Here is a 21,877-nt window from a genome sequence, read left to right as displayed (position 1 = left end):
TGCAGGTAAGTAGTCATAAGATTTCGGCCTTAACACTTTATTTGTGTTAACATTATGAGTAAACACTTTATTTTCTTTCTTTTTTAATCCAACAATCTAAAACAAAATAAAAAATGAAATGCTTTTCTTTTAAAAAAAATCATTGAAAACTTAACTGAAAATGATACATTTGTGCCTATAGGAAATAAGTTTTAAATATCTGCCTGTCACATAAAGCTACATTGGACAACATCAGATTCTAATCAACCCTGTAAAAAGTGTGTATTTCCCAAGGAAAAGGAGGGGGGTAATATTGAGCAAGGTCTGCAAATATTACACGTACACTGAATTCTCGCCAGGATATTGCAAAGTTATATGAATCAGTCTCCAATGTGCATAGCTGAGGTAGCAATCTTCTTCACCAAGTATTCCTTTTGTGTCAGGAGGTGCTTGTTTCAGGAAGAGCAATCAAATCCTTTGTCTAAGTAGAAGTAACACAACTTCCAGCAATTAGACCAGTTGTGCAAGTTTTCTTTCTTTCTTTTTGAAAAGGGTTGTCACGCCAGGTATGATGTCAATTCTTTCATGTAAAAAGTATAAAAAGCAACAATTTTAGTAGCAAGGTTTGCCAGATTTGATTGGTGCCAAGCTGTGGTTTGATGAGTAAAGTTCATCTGCTCTCATATTAGAGAAACTTGGGTGCTTGGATCTTTTGTGGAGCTGCTACCCAATCTCTGGACTCATTTTCCTCCAGTAAGGCAAACTCCAACGTCCAGCTAAATTGCACTCCAAAAGGCAAGCATCCAGGGTGTTGGATGCTGAAGCTCTGCCTTTTCCTAGTTTAGTTTAGTTTTGTTTGCATACAAATGTATAATCATTCTATAGTTGAGCTTCTGCATTTACTGCCATTTCCCTAGATAAAACGAAAGGTGAGCATGGAAATGAAAAACCAAACAGAGGTGGCCGAATTCATCCTTCTTGGATTTGGAGATCTCCAAAATCTGCAGATCCCCCTCTTCCTGCTCTTCCTGTTAATCTACATTTTGACCATGGCTGGAAACCTTCTCATAGTTTTGCTCATTCTAATGGATCGGCACCTTCACACCCCCATGTATTTCTTCTTAGGAAACTTGTCTTGTCTGGAAGTTTGCTACAGCTCCACAATCCTGCCCAGGATGCTGATTAGTTTTCTAACTAGCAATAAAGTCATTTTCTTTAGAGCCTGTATCATGCAATATTTTTTCTTTGGTGGCTTGGCTGGCACAGAATGTTACTTACTATCTGTGATGTCTTATGACCGGTACTTAGCAATATGCAAACCACTGCACTATACTGCACTCATGAACAGCAAGGTCTGTCGAAATCTGGTGTGTGGATCTTGGTTAAATGGTTTTCTTGCCAGTGCCATAGTAACTCTGTTCATGTCTCAACTAACTTTCTGTGGCCCCAACATAATCAACCATTTCTTCTGTGACTCTTTTCCAATTCTAAAACTATCCTGCAGCAACACACAGATGATTTTTACATTAATAGTCCTACTGTGTTCAGGATTCACTCTTCCTCCCTTTGTCCTAACATTGACTTCTTATGTTTGTATTATTTCTAAAATCTTGAGAATTTCATCTTTAGCAGGGAGGCAAAAGACCTTCTCTACATGTTCCTCTCATCTCACTGTCGTGACAATTTTCTATGGGTCCCTTGTGATTGTGTACATGTTACCAGAACCCAATGGACTGATAGATCTGAACAAAGTTTTCTCTCTTGGTTATACCATTGTGACACCTTTGGTGAACCCTCTCATCTACAGCCTGAGAAACCGAGAGGTCAAGGAGTCTCTGAGGAGGTTTATTCATAAATGTAGGACATAAATACCAGAGGTTGAAAAATGAATGAAATAAAAAGTGATGAAGTAAAAAAAAAAATTCTATGTTCATTCTTTGTGGAATATTTTGTAGTGAAATGGCTAATATGCTAATGTGTAAAACAGGAAGTCTCTGGTCCACATCTTGCTACTGCGATGACTTCAGTAGGTGGTCTCAGGCAAGCTACCATCTCTCAGCCTCAGCAATAGAGCTTAATCATCTCTTCCCTGATTGGCTTTGAATTTCAATGTGGCAAAGTGAGCTACTTCCCAATAAAACTGGACTGTAGGGGGATCTGAATCACTTTCACCATGACCCCAACTCTTCTTATCTTGTCTTTGGTGACAGGGAGGGAGGTCTTTGTCTCCCTGTCTGTCCAGCCCTTCTCCCTTACTTTCATTATCCATACTGTTTCTTCCAGCTTGTTTCTTTGCCTCTCCCCCCCCCCCACCACCTTGCACTTGAAATGCTGCTATGGTAGACTGCCTGCCTCAGGGAAGGTGCAAAATGTTGTTTTCCAGTATCTCCATCACTGTGATACCATAGTTTTAGAATTTCAAGGGTCAGGGTTTGCAGTAGAGGGAGAAGAACCTTCTGTCCTACCATTCCTGCAAGCTGGCCTGGAGGGACCAAGCACTGTAATTTGTTCTTACAAATTTGCTAAGGGTTCAGGAGGGAGTGTGGGTTTTCTGGGCAGCCATCCAGTTCCCAGAGCTACCCGCACCCTCTTCCTGGTAGAAGGCAACCAATCACTGATTGCCTCCCACCAGGCTCCACCCCCAGATTGATCCCAGATTGGCTGCAGAGTGATGTTACATTGGGCATGCATTATGCTGACATCACTTCCTTTGAAAAAGTTGCGGCAAATCCCTGACTTTTTCAAAATGAAGCATCACAGGGAAGCCCTATGGTGTCTGAAAACCTGCTCCTTTTTCTTCTAACTGATGGGCACAAATCTACAGCCACCGCGGGGCTTTCCACCACATGTAGACAAACCCCAGACATGAACAGGAATAGGAATGTAGGTGTGATATTAATAGCAATAAAGTGGAACTCTTGAGATATTGCATCAATGGCAGGGTGGAGAAAAACCTTACTTGCATGCTCAGAACCATTTTCTATGAAAGTCTCATCATTATATTTATTTTTATTTATTTATTAACCTATTAATAAATAAATAAACAGGCTTTTAACCTGTTGGTTGTTTTATTATGGTTTTAATTTTTGTGAACCGCCCAGAGAGCTTTGGCTATTGGGTGGTATAAAAATGTAATAAATAAATAAATAAATAAATAAATTATTACATTTTTATACCACCCAATAGCCAAAGCTCTCTGGGCAGTTCACATCATTAGACTCTGATGGATGGGTTCCTAGATTCGGTTGTGTAGGCCATATCTATATGACCTTTTCTCTCCTACCCTACCATAATTAAATGTGTTTTGTTCTCTCAGCCTGTTGTAGTATTGCCATAATAAAAGCCATACTAGAAAGCTCTAGTGTACACCCCTAGTTATGGGCAACACTCATTGCTTCTGGCCTGAGGAGAGAGGCCACAGCCTGAGAAAGCTCAGTAGAGAGCTTTTGCTTAAAAACAATTTGGTTCTGTGGAGTACAAGCCACCAGTTTTGAAACGCCTGTCATGGTAATCCTACTCATGTTTTCCCATGAGAACCCTACCTAAAGCTTCCACCCATCATCACCCTCAGGAAACTTGGTCTCTGTAGCATTTTTCCCATTGCAGTATCAATGGCTTATCCCTGAACTGTTGATGGATCAGTCTTTTCCCCATGAGAAAGACAAATAATTAATTCAGATGGGAATCCGTGCAACAATAAGTGAAGGGATGGGAAACTAACTGAAGATAGGAACAGAATCAGGACATTGGAAGTTCATAACATCACACTTAATTGAGAGAGATGAATATCTCTGAGACTTAGATGGGAATGAAAGACAGCTGGGATTCGTTATCAAACCCCTTTAATTTCAGTAATAAGGTAAAGATGTTTTCTTGAAAGAATAAAATGTTTCAGATCTTCAAATACAGTTGGATCCAGTGAAGCTTTCTTTAACTGAGGAAGATGGTAGCAGATTATATGTGTTGGTGCATAGAAAGGGGAGGTGCAAGCTGACTATTTCTTATCCTATCTTTAGTTTCAGAGTAATAGAGACTACCAGATCAAGGAGATATACCTTCATTCTCACTCTGGGGATGTCTACACCAGCCCTATATCTCTGGATCATCCCAGGATCGTTCCTGTGCATCCAAATGCCACACAGGGGATCCTGGGAGCAGGCAGGGACAAACCCTCCATTTTCCTTGCATGACCCTTAGGTGTAGAAAGGGCCAATGTGTGTGAGAGGGTGGGGAGAGGGAGAGAGAGAAAAAATGCTACCAATTATTGTTCTCAGTTTGTTTTATTTAATATATGACCTTTCCCACCTGTATAATATGCTGCATTATGTTTCTGACAGAAGTGGTGACACTACTGATATCACTCTAGTTTATGCATGATGAAATGCTGCTATTTGGTCAAAGATCTACAAGATTTTGGATCAAAGAAGATGAACACAGGCAACTAGAAAAATATATATATATTGGCCCTCCAAGAACTTGAAAAGCCTCCTGCTCTGCAGTGTGCATGCAATGGCAAGAGCAGAGATTTTTTCATGTAGGTATCTAGTTGGCTGAATTGATGTTGCTTTTGAACTTTTTCATGCCTCCTATGAACATATATTATAGAAATGCTACTGAAGCAGCAGATCGGATGAAATATATTAAGAGCATGGCACCCTTGGGGCCAAAGAAGATACCTTTTTGAAGATTAAGGAAGCAGCTCGATCTTTTGTTCTTTTCTGATTCTTTTTACACTAGTGTAAGTGTAGAGGGTCTGATCCAGATCAATATCTTTCTGTGGTGGTACGGGGATTTCAGGGTCCCATCTTTGATTTATAGTGCTAAATGCTTATATATTCATTTGCTCCTTGGAGATGCATCCACCACCTCTGCCTGCTCACTCATTCTCTTTCAATGGGGGCCTTGCTAGACGATGCTGGATAAGCCAGCAGGGAGGCGGGGCGAGGGCGCACTAACTCTAGTGCGCGCTGCCTTGGCTCCTACACGCACGACGAGCAGGGACTACGGAAGCCCTGTAGTGTCGGCCATTTTTGTTTTTAATTTAAAGGGGCCATGTGCGCCCTGAAGCCGCCAGACAAGGTAAGTGCCTTTTAAAAAAAAATTAAGCCCCCCCCCGCTCCTGACCCCCCCTGCCATCCCCGATGCCTCCCTGGCCACTCTTTCCCCGCCCGTCCTCCCTCTCCCCGATGTCCGTGCTGCCCATCCTCCCTCTCCCCGATGCCATCCCGGTGCCCGGCCTTCTCCCCCCGCTCCTGCTGGGTCCAGCCTTCCCCCCCAGGATCCCCCCCCAGCCCGATGGGCACAGCGCTCATATGAGCACTGTGCCCAGTCTGTGGCTTTTCCCGGCTACTCGTGAGTAAGCGAGTAGCCGCAAAAAGCCACGGACCTTGCTAGACATTCCGCAGCCCCGGCCTCAGGCCGGGGTGCGGAAAAGGCGCGCCATAAGCAACTTCGCTTATGGCACGTTTGGGGAGGCTTCAGCGTGGCCTGACCCCAGATTCCCCTGTGCGTCATCTGGACGCACAGCAGGGAAACCGGGCCTCACAACGCGCTAAGGCCTCGTCTAGCAAGGCCCTGGGTGGTATGAGGGATTGACCTGGTTGGGCCCAATCCCATCCACCATGGCACTTTTAGGAAGAGTACAAATCAATGGATGAAAGGATGAGATGGCCACTTCTGCTATGACCAACTCTCTCTATTTCTCTGCTCAGAGTGAGATGGGTGAGTGAGCAGGCCGAGATGTCTACTCACAGTTTCATTCTAGGTAGTATTGTGAGCCCTATCCTTTTTGTTGTGTTGTCCAGAGAGGGAGAGCAAAGCAGAGGAGGTAAGAGAAGTCACTTCCCTGTCTTGCTTGCGTGGTTCCATGCCTGTCCCGAGAAATGGCAAAACTAAGAGGGAGCATCATTATTGGAGGGGTCTGGTGGGTTCCTGGCTTTGGAGTTCCCCTCCCCACGTTCTTTTCTAATGACGGGCCAAGAAAGAGAAGGACAGATCCATTCATTGTTTACGATTGCTTCTCCTCGCCTAATAAACTTTTTTTTTTCATTCAAAAATAAAAGCAGACATCTTAAGCATTAATTTTCAAATATGTGTTTCATGTCACATATAGTTAGGTCTTTAGATTATCAACTGCACTGTGGTAATGTGGAATACTGGGTTTGAAAATGACTGTTCATAGTTACAATAAGTTTTTTTTTTAAAAAAAAAATGAATGAGAGGGAGGAGGGGAAACTATTGGTTAGATCCTGACAATGATAGTTGAATTTAGGCAACCATTAAATCAATGAGGGAAGTGATACTGTATTTTTTTAATACTGTATTTTGTATTTGTGTTTTTAGACTGTTGGTTGTTTTATTATGGTTTTAATTTTTGTGAACTGCCCAGAGAGCTTTGACTACTGGGCGGTATAAAAGTGTAATAAATAAATAAATAAATACAATCATAGAATCATAAAGCTCAAAGGGGGCATTTACTATTGGTTCAAGTGTGCAAATTTTTCAAAGGTACACATTTTTATGCATATTTCTCAAAACTATGCATATTGTCAACAATCTGAACTAATTTCTCATGCAACTCTACCACAATCTATTTGAAAACAGACAAACCTTGAGGCTTTAAAATGGATAATAACTTACTGGTTCCTTGTTTCCCTAGGTAATATGATGGTAATATGATTATCAACTACACTGTGGTAATGTGGAATACTGGGTTTGAAAATGATTGTTCATAGTTACAATAAGGTTTTTTTTAAATAAAATGAATGAGAGGGAGGAGTGGAAACTATTGGTTAGATCCTGACTATGTTAGTTGAATTTAGGCCCCATTAAATCAATGAGGGAAGTGATACAATCATAGACTCATAAAGCTCGAAGGGGGCATTAAATGTAGTCTGTTGGTTTAAGCATGCTTATGTGCATTTTTCGAAGATACAGATTTTTATGCATATTTCTCAAAAGTAAACATATTGTCAAGAATTTTTATTTTTATTTTTGGTCCACAAATCACATTACATGCTTGGAAATATATGAACTTCCACTGCAGAATGTGTTTGAGTCCATTTTCAGTTCCAGGGGTGCAGACTGAGTAAATCCTAATAAAAGCAATCTGAAACTAATTTCTCATGCAACTCTACCACAATCTATTTTGAAAACAGACAAAACGTGAGGCTTTTAAAATGGATAATTACTTTCAGGTTCTCTATATTTACTCCCATTTCCCTAGGTAATATGATCGTGAACATGGAAATAAAAAACCAAACAGAGATTGCCGAATTCATCCTTCTTGGATTTGGAGACCTCCAGGATCTGCAGATTCCTCTCTTCCTGCTCTTCCTATTAATCTACATTTTGACCATGGCTGGAAACCTTCTCATAGTTTTGCTCATTGTAGCTGACCGACATCTTCACACTCCCATGTATTTCTTCTTAGGGAACTTGTCTTGTCTGGAAGTTTGCTACAGTTCAACAATCCTGCCCAGGATGCTAATTAGTTTTCTAACTAGCAATAAAGTCATTTTCTTTAGAGTCTGTATCATGCAATATTATTTCTTTGCTAGCTTGGCTGGCACAGAATGTTACTTACTATCTGTGATGTCTTATGACCGGTATTTAGCAATATGCAGACCACTACATTATGCAGCACTCATGAACAGCAAGGTCTGTCGAAATCTGGTGTGTGGATCATGGTTAAATGCTTTTCTTTGCAGTGCCATAGTAACACTGTTCATGTCTCAACTAACTTTCTGTGGCCCCAACATAATCAACCATTTCTTCTGTGACTCTTTTCCAATTATAAAACTATCCTGCAGTAACACACAGCTGATTTTTACATTAATAGTCCTTCTGTCTTCAGGATTCACTCTTCCTCCCTTTGTCCTAACATTGACGTCTTATGTTTGTATTATTTCTAAAATCTTGAGAATTTCATCTTTAGCAGGGAGGCAAAAGACCTTCTCTACATGTTCCTCTCATCTCACTGTCGTGACAATTTTCTATGGGTCCCTTGTGATTGTGTACATGTTACCAGAACTCAATGGACTGATAGATCTGAACAAAGCTTTCTCTCTTGGTTATACCATTGTGACACCTTTGGTGAACCCTCTCATCTACAGCCTGAGAAACCGAGAGGTCAAGGAAGCTCTGAGGAGGTTTCTTCATAGATGTTGGACATAAATACCAGAGGTTGAAAAATGAATGAAATAAAAGGGGATGAAGTAAAAAAAAAAAGTTCTATGTTCATTCTTTGTGAAATGTTCTGCAGTAAAATGGCTGAGATGCTAATGTGTAAAACAGGAAGTCTCTGGTCCACATCTTGCTACTGCCATGACTTCAGTAGGTGGTCTCAGACAAGTTACCATCTCTCAGCCTCATCAATAGTGCTTAATCATCTCTTCCCTGATTGGCTTTGAATTTCAATGTGGCAAAAGGAGCTACTTCCCAATAAAACTGAAATATAGGGGGATCTGAATCTCTTTCGCCATGACCCCCAACTTTTCTTATCTTGTCTTTGGTGACCAGGAGTGCTGTCTGTCCAGCCCTTCTCCCTTGCTTTCATTATCCGTACTGTGTCTTCCAGCTTGTTTCTTTGCCTTGCCCCCCCTTGCACTTTAATTGCTGCTATGGTAGACTGCGTGCTTCATTGAAGGTGCAAAATGTTGTTTTCCAGCACCTCCATCACTGTGATACCATAGTGTTAGAATTTCAAGGGTCAAGGAGAGCAGGAAAGGGAGAAGAACCTTCTGTCCTACCATTACTGCAACCTAGCCTGGAGGGACCAAGCATTGTAATCTGTTCTTACAAATTTCCTAAGGGTTGAGGAGGGAGTATGGATTTTCTGGGCAGCCATCCAGTTCCCAGAGCTACCCGCACCCTCTTCCTGGTAGAATGCAACTAACCACTGGTTGCCTTCCACCAGGCTACACTCCCGGATTGGTCCCAGTTTGGCTGCACAGTAACATTACATGGTGGATGCATCAAGTTGACGTCACTTGCTTTGAAAAAGTTGGGGCAAATCCCTGGCTTTTTCAAAACAAAGCATTGTGGGGAAGCCCTGCGGTTTCTGCAGACCTGCACCTTTTTCTTCTAACCAACGGGGTACAAATTCATGGGGCTTTCCACCACATGTAGATAGCCCCCCAGACATGAACAGGAATGAGAATGGAGGTTCAGCTATTGTATTAATAGCAGTAAGGTGGAACTCTTGAGATATTGCATCAATGGCAGGGAGGAGAAAACCTTACCTAGGGTGACCATATGGAAAGGAGGACAGGGCTCCTGCATCTTTAACAGTTGCATAGAAAAGGGAATTTCAGCAGGTGTCATTTGTATATATGGAGAACCTGGTGAAATTCCCTCTTCACAACCACAGTTAAGGGTGCAGGAACTATACTAGAGTGACCAGATTTAAAGGAGGGCAGGGCACCTGCAGCTTTAACTGTTGTGATGAAGAGGAAATGTCACCAGGTTCTCCATATATACAAATGACACCTGCTGAAATTCCCTTTTCTATGCAACTGTTAAAGATACAGGAGTCCTGTCCTCCTTTTCATATGGTCACCCTACCTTACCTGCATGCTCAGAACCATTTTCTATGAAAGTCTAATCATTTTATCATTAGACTCTGATGGATAGATTCCCAGATTTCATTTTGTAGGCCATATTTGTATGACCCTTTCTCTCCTACCCTACTTTAATTAAATGTGTTTTCTTCTCTCAGCCTGTTGTAGTATTGCCATAATAAAAGCCATACTAGAAAACTCTAGTGTAGACCCCTAGTTGTGGGCAAAACACAGGAGAGAGGCCACAGCCCGAGAAAGCTCGGTAGAGAGCTTATTGCTTTAATACAAATTTGGTTCTGTGGAGTTTTGAAACCCCTGTCATGGTAATCCTACTCACGTTCTCCCATGAGAACCGTACCTAAACCTTCCACCCACCTAAATCACCATCAGGCATTGTCCCAATGAGAAACTTAGGGCCTTGCTAAACCTACCTTTAAATCCTGGCAGACACATGACACGGGATGGGTAAAGGAAAGCCCCGTTGCATCGGCCATTTTTTTTTAGCTTAAAGGGGCCATGTGCCCAGTGTGCAGCTTCTCCCAGCTACTTGCGAGTAAGCCGCGTAGCCGGGAAAAGCCTCAGAATGTGCTAGACCTTCTGCAGCCCAGGGCTGTGGAAATACTGGATCACAAACAGTGCCAGTGATCCTGGGGCAAGGGAGTGTTTAGCCTGGGCTGACCCCAGGATCCCCTGTGCATCATCTGGACACACAGCGGTGACCCCAGGTATCAGCCCGGGCTAAACCCTCATCTAGCAACAGCCTTCATCTCTCTGGCATTTTTCTCATTGTAGTATCAATGGCCTATCCCTGAACTGTTGATGGATCAGTCTTTTCCCCATGAGAAAGTCAAATAATTAATTCAGATGGGAATCCGTGCAACAATAAGTGAAGGGATGGGAAGCTAACTGAAGATAAGAACAGAATCAGGACATTGGAAGTTCATAACATCACACTTAATTGAGAGAGATGAATATCTCTGAGACTTAGATGGGAATGAAAGACAGCTGGGATTCATTGTCAACCCCCTTTAATTTCAGTAACAAGGTAAAGATGTTTCCTTGAAAGAATAAAATGTTTCAGATCTTCAAATACAGTTGGATCCAGTGAAGCTTTCTTTAACTGAGGAAGATGGCAGCAGATTATATGTGTTGGTGCATGGAAAGGGGAGGTGCAAGCTGACTATTTCTTGTCCTATCTTTAGTTTGAGAGTGACACAGACTACCAGATCAAGGAGATATACCTTCTCTCACACTCAGTGTGTGTGAAAGGGGGGGGGGAGAGAGAGAGAGAGAAAATGGGGGGGGGAGAGAAAATGCAAGCAATTATTTTTCTCAGTGTGTTTTATTTTATATATGACCTTTCCCATACAATCTAGGTCTTTAGATTATCAACTACACTGTGGTAATGTGGAATACTGGGTTTGAAAATGATTGTTCATAGTTACAATAAGGTTTTTTTAAAATAAAATGAATGAGAGGGAGGAGTGGAAACTATTGGTTAGATCCTGACTATGTTAGTTGAATTTAGGCCCCATTAAATCAATGAGGGAAGTGATACAATCATAGACTCATAAAGCTCGAAGGGGGCATTAAATGTAGTCTGTTGGTTTAAGCATGCTTATGTGCATTTTTCGAAGATATAGATTTTTATGCATATTTCTCAAAAGTACGCATATTGTCAAGAATTTTTATTTTTATTTTTGGTCCACAAATCACATTACATGCTTGGAAATGTATGAACTTCCACTGCAGAATGTGTTTGAGTCCATTTTCAGTTCCAGGGGTGCAGACTGAGTAAATCCTAATAAAAGCAATCTGAAACTAATTTCTCATGCAACTCTACCACAATCTATTTTGAAAACAGACAAAACTTGAGGCTTTTAAAATGGATAATTACTTTCAGGTTCTCTGTATTTACTCCCATTTCCCTAGGTAATATGATGGTGAACATGGAAATAAAAAACCAAACAGAGATTGCCGAATTCATCCTTCTTGGATTTGGAGACCTCCAGGATCTGCAGATTCCTCTCTTCCTGCTCTTCCTATTAATCTACATTGTGACCATGGCTGGGAACCTTCTCATAGTTTTGCTCATTGTAGCTGACCGACATCTTCACACCCCCATGTATTTCTTCTTAGGGAACTTGTCTTGTCTGGAAGTTTGCTACAGTTCAACAATCCTGCCCAGAATGCTGGCAAGTTTCCTATCTAGCAATACAAACATTTTCATTAGGATGTGCATCATGCAATATTTTTTCTTTGGTGGCTTGGCTGGCACAGAATGTTACTTACTATCTGTAATGTCTTATGACCGGTATTTAGCAATATGCAAACCACTGCATTATGCAGTACTCATGAACAGCAGGACCTGTCGACATCTGGCATGTGTATCTTGGTTAAATGGCTTTTTTGCCAGTGCCATGGTAACATCATTGATGTCACAGCTGATTTTCTGTGGTCCAAACATAATCAACCATTTCTTTTGTGACTCATCCCCAGTTCTAAAACTCTCCTGCAGTGACACACTACTGATTTCTATGTTGATTTTCTTTCTATCTTCTGCATTTACTCTTCCTCCTTTTCTCCTGACTTTGACTTCTTATGTCTGTATCATTTCTAAAATCTTGAGAATTTCTTCTGTAGCAGGGAGGCAGAAGACTTTCTCTACATGTTCCACTCATCTCGTTGTTGTGACCATTTTCTATGGGACGCTTACGGTGGTGTATGTGCTACCTGAAGCCCAGGAGCTGATCAATCTGAACAAAGTCTTCTCTGTGTGCTACACCATTTTGACACCTTTGGTGAATCCTCTTATCTATAGCCTAAGAAATCGAGAGGTCAAGGAGGCCTTAAGAAGAGTTCTTCAAAAGTGCCAGACATGTAATGATCAGAAGTGAAAGTGACAGACAGACAGACAGACAGACAGACAGACAGACAGACAGTCTCTCTCTCTCTCTCTCTCTCTCTCTCTCTCTCTCTCTCTCTCTCTCTCTCTCTCTCTCTCTCACACACACACACACACACCACACACACACACACACACACACACACACACACACACACACACACACAGAGAGAGAGAGAGAGAGAGAGAGGAGAGAGAGAGAGAGAGAGAGAGAGAGAGAGAGAGAGAGAGAGAGAGAGAAAGAGAGAGAGAGAGAGAGAGAGAGAGAACAACAACAACAACATTGGTTTTGATGCAGTTTCTGTGATATGTTCTGTAGTGGCTAAGAGGTTGATCATTTCTGGTTCAACTCCTCCTTGTAGAAGCACATAGTTGATGCTCTTAGGCAAGCTAATATCTTTCAGTCTTGACACTCCCTCTCCTGTTTGAATTATACTTGACATCAGCAGCTATTTCACATGTAGGATTTCAGTTTCTCATTTATTCCAGTGTGCATCAATAAATTTATAGCTTATTCATACCTAAAGAACAAAATGGCATTGTTCCCTTTAAACCTTAAAGTGATAGGGTTCCACATTGAAGTATAACAAATATCTTCTAAACTGGCACTGAAGTTTTGCATGTTGTGAAATAGCAGTTGATGAAATTTAAGTTGAAGTGCACTCAACAATTCTCATTGGATCCAATGAACTTTTGATATCAAAATTGTCCCTTTTACTTTTTTTATATCTGAATTATTTTATTCATTAAATTGATAGGCTTTATGAAAGTTATTTCCCCCTTCATATTACAGGGAAGGATCTGATATACATTTTATTATGCTGCTGTCAAGATCAAGGAAGGAAGGAAGGAAGGAAGGAAGGAAGGAAGGAAGGAAGGAATATTGTGTTTTCATAAAGTCTAGGGATAAGGTCTTTGGTGAGGTGGGGTCAAATCAGGGATGGAACCCAGCAGGTTGGCACTGGTCAAGCCATAGAGAACAGTGGCTTCAGGTGAGTTCAGAGACAGGTCTGAGAGTGGAAGTCAGCCCATTAGCTGTCAATTTTATTTTCTTCCCAGCTGCCCATATATGTATGCTGTTTAGAGCAGCTGAAGGCATAGTGAACAAGAAAACAGTAGAGCCATATTGAAATTCCTTTACAGTATACACACATGATTTGGACTGTTCCATATTATTCACATTGGATTTGTGAACTCATTCCAGATACTAAGTAAAAAAAAAAAGACACCCCTACAATTCTTGTCCTTTGGAGTTTCCCCAATCAAAAAACTGATGCATAGCACCTAGTGTGCCGATCCATCGTGCACCTCAGCCAGGATGGCATCCCCTTGGGAAGGACATGGGGCAAGCAAAACAGAGCCTGCTCAGTTTCCTTTGTTCTTCCAAGGAGATGAAACCATCTTCACTTGGCTTCACTCTGCCCAGGCTTTCTTTTTGTTTCCCATTGGGGAAGGGATGCCAAGGTGAAGTTGAAGGACTCTGTCAGCACATTAAATAATGGGGCCTCCATGTAATGGCTAAATGTGGTACCTCCTTCTCATGCTGATTGCCTTCCCCATGTGAGCAGAAAATGGCAAATCTCCAATGTTATTTATTTATGTGGGAGGGAAACTCTATTAACCAGTTGGCTGGATTAAACCAACAGGCTTGGGTTCCAGCATCCCTATCCTAACTAATCAATGGTTGGGCTCCATTATGTATATATTTATTTCTCTTCTATATTTTGTTATATTGGTATGCATTTAATCACATGGGTCCCAATAAAGGTATCCCACTAAAGCTGCTGATTCCCTGTAAAGGGCATTTTAGTCATCCCTGCTGATGTGTTCCCCACTTCACTCAAGCTTCCATCCTTGCCTCTATCCTCTATAGCTCTGCGAAGATCTGATTCACTGTTGCACTGTGCCAAACTGAGACTAGGGCCACAGCTAGACCTAAGGTTTATCCTGGGATCATCCAGGGTTCGCCCCTGCCTGAGCACTGGATCCCCTGTGTGTCACCTAGATGAACAGGTTTGACTACTGGACGATCCAGGGATAAACCTTAGGTCTAGCTGTGTCCCAGGATGTGAGTATCTAAGCTAACACATCCCAACAAAGCTCACCTACTGCCTATTAGCTACCAAGCCACACATAAGGTTCTGTTATTGTCTTACACAGCCCTAAACAACTTGAGACCAGAATAGCAAGCAGACTGCCTTCCAGACACCCTTCAAGATTAGGGTGGCCATATTTTGGAAACCAAAAAGGAGGACAACATGGTCCGCCCCCAAGGGGGCGTGTCCAGCACCAAGAGGGTGTGCCCACCCGAATGTAGCCTTCGTCAAATGTCTGATTTTACAGCACACATTTAAGACAAATCTGTTCTACATAACATCTTAATGTTAAAATCACTGAAATAAAGAACAAGTGAGACATTCAATGTATCTGAAATTAACTTCACTCACTACTACTTTTGTAGCTTTTGATGTACTTTGAAGCTTTTGCTATACTCTGTGTGATACATTCTCCCCTTCCCTCAAATATCTTTTCTGACTGTATCCTCACTTGTTGCAAGCTGCTGCTGTTGTTAATGGGGTTCGCTACTGGCCAGCCGGATGGCTGGCTTTTTTATTTTAAAATTTCAATTTTTTTAAAAAAAATGTTTGTATAATTGTCACAAGTTTCTCTACTCTAACATTAGGGTGGTGGTTGTGGTAGTGAACAGTACTTTGCCCATTCACACTTCTCACTTATATAAATTAGCTTCTCAAGGCTTGTGCATTGGCACTAGGGCTGTGCACAGACCCCCCCCCCAACTGCTTCGTGGCCTGATCCGGAACTTCCAGATCGGGCCCGAACCACTTCAGGTCGATCAGCCTATCCCCTTCTCCGCTCTGCAGAGCGATATCCGGTGGCGCTAGAGAAGCCACCAGGTAAGCCAACCCCCTGACCCCCTTACCTGTGTTTGTCACGGTCTGGGCTTCAATTGAGGCCCTGGTTGAAGCCAAAAGAGAAGGCTGCGGCCTCTTCCAGCTTCAAGACAGGGCCTCAATTGAAGCCCATGACGGAGGCAGGTAAGTCCCCTCCCGCCTGCCCCCTTACCTGGCTCAACTGCCACCGCCACATGGATGGTGGAGGTGGAGGCAGGCAAGCTCATCTCCCCACCTCACCCCCTTACCTGTGTCCATCGCAGGCTTCAATTGAGGCCCCAGCTTCAAGTCAGAAGAGAAGGCCTCTTCTGGCTTGAAGCTGGGGCCTCAATTGAAGCCCACAACGGACACAGGTAAGCCCCCCCTCCCCATGCCCCCTTACCTGGCTCCATCACTGTCACCACACGGACTGCAGCGGCACTGGCACTGCCAGATGAGTTTCCCTCCCCCCCACTTACCTGAGTCTGGATCTCTGGATTGAGGCAAATTGATTTGCCTCGATCCGCAGCCCCCCAACCCGATTCATCTCCACCTTTGTCAGAGGCGAATCAGGCCACTCCACTATCACTTCTCCGAATCGAATCGAAGCGGACAACAGCCCTAGTTGGCACCACTTCACATATCCAGACTTTGAACTCCTGCCTACTTCCTGCACAAACACGCAACTCTGAGACCCTTTTCCTAATGCCCTGCATCGCATGCCAGCACCATGGGGCTAAGTTACAATAGACATCTCTGGGTTGTCTGTGCAGCCTCTGTTGTCTTTTACTCTAAGTCATTGCAGACAAACCAAAGCCTCGAGCCTCAAACAATCTCTCTCTCTCTGTGCCAAAGTCTCCCAATGGTCCAGTTAGGGTTAGGGTTAGGCTGCACACTTGTGGCTTGGGATATTGCTTATTGCAGGTTATTGCTTGGTCATGTCATCAGAGGAGGCCTTGCTGGCCATTTCAAAATTAATGGAAACCTGTTTGGGCTGAATAGTATTGCCAGCTGTTGAAACAAACAAACAAACAAACACTGTGTTCATTTAAAGTAGGGTGACCCTATGAAAAGGAGGACAGGGCTCCTGTATCTTTAACAGTTGCATAGAAAAGGGAATTTCAACAGGTGTCATTTGTATACATGGAGAACCTGGTGAAATTCCCTCTTCATCACAACAGTAAAAGCTGCAGGAACTCTACTAGAGTGACTAGATTTAAAAGAGGGCAGGACACCTGCAGCTTTAACTGTGGTGATGATGAGGGAATTTCACCAGGTTCTCCATACATACAAATGACACCTGCTGAAATTCCCTTTTCAATACAACTGTTAAAGATACAGGAGCCCTGTCCTCCTTTTAATATGGTCAGCCTATTTAAAGTTTAGGGATAGAGTCTACAGCAATTTGGATGGATGGAGGACCAGAGTCAGGGATGCACCTCAGCTTGTCTGGTGGGGTCAGGCTACTGGTGTGTTCAGAAACAGACCCAGAAGTAGAATTCACCCTATAACCTGTCTATGAAATGTCTGTCGGTATTAAAGAATCATCAGCTCACATGGAAATGTTGCAGCCCCAACTAATATGAAGAGCTGACTACACCCTGGCAGGAGAAGCCAGATTTTGGTGGACCAGCAGGAGCCAAAGGAGGAAACTTGTAAATAGGGCCACACCCTGAAGTACTCCTGTGCCTTTAACTGCTATGTAGAGGATGGAATTCTGCAGAAAGGGCCATTTCCTGTTATTACAGAAAAGGTCAACCCTCTGTTGAGGAACAAGGTATGCCTCTACCCACCCACCCCGCTTACTGGAAGCCCTAAAAATTCTTGTTTATTCTTATTGCCCATTGTTACCAGTTTATTATACAGCAATTTCCATTTAGCTTTATTATCATTTTATTTTACAGCATAAGTTATCAGTTTACTATACAGCAATAAGAGCACGAGAAGAGCCACGATGGATCATTCTGTTCACACAGTAGCCAATCCTATGCCTGTTGAAAACCCATAAGTGGGACGTGAGTGCAATAGCACTCTCCTAGGCATGTGCCCATCACCTGTTAACGTAGGTGTATTGCCTCTGATACTGGAGGTAACATATAGCCATCAGACCAATAGCTATTGATTGTTTTCTCCAGGAATTTGAAATGCGTTCAGCAATTCTCAATCGATCAAATCGACCTTGCAGATTAGAAATGTTCTTTTAAATGTTGTTTATACTCAGATCATTTCATTTATTAACTTGATAGGCTTCGTTAAACTTCTATTGTATTTTGAGTTGCATTGACTCCCAAGACAGGGAAACTGCCTGACACATAGCTGGAATTTTAAGCTGATCCATTAATTGCGTGAGTGGAGTGCGTAAATAAAGAGACGACAAACAGAAAATGGATTTTAAATAAGGGCCACTTTTATTGAAAATTCAGCAAGAGGTGGAGGCCTAAGCGGGCATCCTATCTTGGCCATCCATCTGGCCTTAAAGGGATCGGGCGAGACATTTGTAGCCAGAGAGGTGTGGCCTGTATTCCACCACCCCCTCTGGCTTCCCCAGGATGGGGTTGGTAGGCCTTCCGGTGTCGCTCCCCCCGTGTTACAAAACTCCGGGTGAGTGAGAAAGGTTGGCCTCAGAGGTAAGCCCTATCTCACCAGCTGTTGCCACAGGGCTCCCAGCTGTGAGCCTCAGACGTTACCCCTCACCACTAACGGTGCCAAAGAATGCTCACCATTCCTATGCTCGCCCACAATGCCCGCAAATAACCGCCGAATCAAAATTGTGACCAGTAACGCCAGATTAACTTAATTATTACTCCCCCCTTGTCTCACAGTGTGAAGTAGGCGAAAAAACTCATAGCCAACTTAGGATATGAGCAAAAAATTCCTACTTGGCCCCCAAACGGGCAACCGGAGAACCCACACTGCCTACAAGGGCGGGAGGGAGGGAGACTCGCGCCGAAGAGGGCGCTGGGAGGGGCAAAGCGCTTTAAATCCTCCGCTGCCTCCTCCCCCGAGTGGCACCACTGAGGGCGCGCCAATAGCTTGCCCCCAGCGCCGCGTCTCTCCGCCCCCACTCGCAACGGCCCCCGCACGCCCATGTGCCAGGGCGTGGCGGATAGGCAATTCTACGGTGATCATGGTGGTGATGGTGATAGAATCTCTGACAAAGAAGAAATGCACTATAATTATAAAACTGAAAGTTGTTCAGAAAAAAGTTGTCATTTAATATATGTCTATGGTAGAGAGAGCAGGATGTGATGTAACATTTTACTGTGCTGCCATCTGGTGGACAGCTATATATCTTTGGAAAGGCAAACCTTGATTATTTACCTTTTCTTGGGAGATTGACTTTTTTTTGCTTGGATTTACCTCTAGTTTTACATGGGGAAACAGATTATGCAAGTTGAAGTCATATGACTGACCTTTCTCTACTCCTCTCCATATCACTGGAAAGACAAACCACCAAGTTAGATTTGCTGATTTGAGCTGGCCCTTTCTAAGCAAACTCTGGAAACAAACAACTCTTCTGCTCGCATGAAGTCTAGGGATGGAGTCTACAGCAGGTTGGGGGGGCTGGACAGAATCGGGGATGGACCCCAGCAGTTTTGGGTGGATTCAGGTATAGATCAGTGGCCACAGAAGCAGATCCAGGAGTACAACACACTCCATCATCTGTCTATGGAACCATCATTCTCTTCTGAGCTGCCCATGCATGTGTGCTGAACAGAACATAGACACAAATAGTTGAAGCCATAGTGAACAACACACATCTGAAACCATATTGTCAATATGCACACAGAGCTTGGGTTGATTCATACTATATAGGCTACATTTGTGAACTGGTTCCCAATCCATCAGCTCACTTGGAAATGTAGCAGCCCCAACTATTATGGAAAGCTGGCTACAGCCTGGCAAGAGAAACTGGATTTTGGTGGACCAGCAGGAGCCAAAGGGGGAAACATGTAAATAGGGCCACACCTTGAAGTACTCCTGTGCCTTTAACTGCTACGTAGAGGATGGAATTCTACAGAAAGGGCCATTTCCTGTTATTACAGAAAAGGTCAACCCTCTGTTGAGGAACAAGGTACGCCTCTACCCACCCCGCTTAGTTGGAAGCCCTAAAAATGCTTGTTTATTCTTATTGCCCATTGTTACCAGTTTATTATACAGCAACTTCTGTTTACCTTTGTTATCAGTTTATTTTACAGCATCTTCAGTTGGTTTTCAACTGGAGATAACTAAGCAAAGAACACTCTGCAAGCTATTTCTAGAAAGCAATACTTTCTCATGAATTCTTTTCAAAGTATACTTGTTGTTTTTTGCTACTACAGGAATTCTTCCCCTGCCCCCTGAAACTGAAGTTATCATCACTGGTAGAGATTCACAAATCTCCTTCATTTCCCCTGTTTTTAAATATCAAATTAAAAATAAAATTAAAATAAATTTTAAAGGGGGGACTTTTAAATGGGAGACTTGGTGGCAGACAAAATGGGTTCTGCTGCCACATCCCCTGAGATGCTGCACAGAGCCAGCTGGTGGGATGAGGGGGAAGCAGGCAAGGACCCACTCCAGTCCCAATCATCTGTAAAGGCCACCAACCACACACTGTGGCTTGTTTACAAAAGAATCCACAGTGTGGAGGTGGTCACTCATGGTGGGTCGGCTTGTGCGAATGTGCCCAATATATCTCTGCTTTGTTATCCTGTCCATTGGATCAGGTGCAGTTCTTGATCCAATGAGAACTGCTGAACACTTTTCAACGTCCACCTTCATCTGTGCATTTTTCAGAACATGCAGGGTTTTGTTAACTGGTTCCCAACCCCAAGTATATTAAAAAAATGCAAAAAAAATTCCCCTATTTTGGAGGAGAGCACCCCATTTATGCACTCCAGTTTTCCCAAACACACATTTGTAGCAATTGTGAAAGGATTCGGTTATCTCTTCTGAAGGGAAACACTACTAGTAATGTAGAATTTAAGAATGAGCCAAAGTGCCCTCATGGAATTTTAGTTCCCCCATTCACAGGCAATGCAATGGAGGACAATTAAATGTGTGTGTGTGTGTGTGTGTGTGTGTGTGTGTGTGTGTGTGTGTGTGTGTGTGTGTGTGTCAAAGAGAGAGAGAGAGAGAGAGAGAGAGAGAGAGAAAGAACAGTGGGGTGCAAAAAGGAGGAGTACTGGCAGTGATGCACTTCTTTACACCTGGTAACTACAGTTCTAATTCTCTGTAAGTCCCCTGGGAACAAAAGATTTATTAATGTTAAATTATCCCCAGTGCATGCATGGGAAATTAAAATGGTGGCAGCCAGCTGCCTAGAAAACCATCATTATTTTGAAATTTATAGGGACTATGGTGCTTTGGGGAAACTCACCCCGCTCTCAACGTTTCTCAATCTTCACTGGGATCAGAAATTGGTAGAAAAATGGCAAGTGGGAAGCACTTTGAGGAGAAAAACATGGTGCTTTGGGGGGGAAAGGGTTTCAGCACCCTCTTTGCTCTCATCCCCACAACACTCAGAATAACCCCAGCTTCCACTCCACAGTGATTTGCCATGACCTACATTCTCACCCATAGTCCATACTGCCTTTGTGGCTATTTGACCCATGTATGGAATCTGTATTTGGGAATCTTCTATCAAGTACAAAATGTATTTTATCTGTTGGCCCCTTCAGGCTTCTATGCTTTCCCCCGCATTGGGCCTTTCCACATTCACTACTGGTGAATCTGTAATTTAATCCTTCCCCTCTGACCCATGTTTCATAAAGCTCAATGAAACAGCACAATCTAGTAGCAAAAAATAATCCTGTGATTATTTGAGATACTGGATTATCTCTCGTTGTTGTTGTTGTTAGCAAATTTTCCAGGGGAGGGTGGGAGAGATGTCCTGGATGTTGATGTTGTCATGTAATGGACCCACAAACATCTGTGAGTGACCAATCATGAGTGTGCAATAAATCACTCATGTAGAGAATCCCATATAGTGTCTTAGTGCAGGAGAATTACAGTAAATTCATATAGGCATACAAAGAAGTTCTAAAAGACAGATTTCATAGATGAAATGGAGCAATGGATTCCAATTAACTGCAAATACTGGTTCAGCAGCAGGATTGCAGACATCCAGAAAACTTAGCTCCCATTATAATTTAATGATGCTATTCAACTCCGATCAGGAGAAAGCCAAACGGATTGGGGTCAGAAAATGAACTGTGACCATTCTTATCTTAAACACACATGTAATTCCAAGGATGAAGTTTTAGTAGTTTCATCTGTTTATTAATGATTATGCAAAAGGTAAATACAGTTTGTTCACACAGTACAATATGAAGACTTTAATCTGTTAGCAAATTCTGATTAGAAGCACTAGTATTTACAGTGGGGGGAATATCATATTTCTTTAAAATACTAAAAAAAGCAACAGCTTGAAAACTAGCACATGTTATAAAGCAAAATCTTATTTGCAAGCAAATTTAATTCAACTTAAACCAATTGGTGATGATGGTGGTGGTGATATCAATGTGTTTTGAAATGTGAAGCAACTGAATAGAAAAAAG

At 42.7% G+C, this 21,877-nt stretch overlaps 3 protein-coding genes across 3 annotated transcripts; all 3 read left to right on the top strand.

Moving 5' to 3' along the window:
• The first annotated feature begins 914 nt into the window (after positions 1-914).
• Positions 915-1,847, top strand: LOC134406720 (olfactory receptor 5J3-like). Its single transcript, XM_063138250.1, has one exon. The coding sequence runs from the start codon at positions 915-917 to the stop codon at positions 1,845-1,847; it is 933 nt and encodes a 310-aa protein (XP_062994320.1).
• A 5,371-nt stretch (positions 1,848-7,218) lies between these two features.
• On the top strand, positions 7,219-8,154 carry LOC134406719 (olfactory receptor 6B1-like). The gene has a single exon (XM_063138249.1). The coding sequence runs from the start codon at positions 7,222-7,224 to the stop codon at positions 8,152-8,154; it is 933 nt and encodes a 310-aa protein (XP_062994319.1). The 5' UTR covers positions 7,219-7,221.
• Positions 8,155-11,479: 3,325 nt separating this feature from the next.
• On the top strand, positions 11,480-12,436 carry LOC134406717 (olfactory receptor 6B1-like). The gene has a single exon (XM_063138248.1). It carries the CDS (start codon positions 11,480-11,482, stop codon positions 12,434-12,436), a length of 957 nt encoding a protein of 318 aa, XP_062994318.1.
• Positions 12,437-21,877: the final 9,441 nt, after the last annotated feature.

Source organism: Elgaria multicarinata, chromosome 11 (assembly GCF_023053635.1).
Source record: "Elgaria multicarinata webbii isolate HBS135686 ecotype San Diego chromosome 11, rElgMul1.1.pri, whole genome shotgun sequence".
Taxonomy (NCBI): domain Eukaryota; kingdom Metazoa; phylum Chordata; class Lepidosauria; order Squamata; family Anguidae; genus Elgaria; species Elgaria multicarinata.
This window is presented reverse-complemented; position numbering and strand designations above follow the sequence as displayed.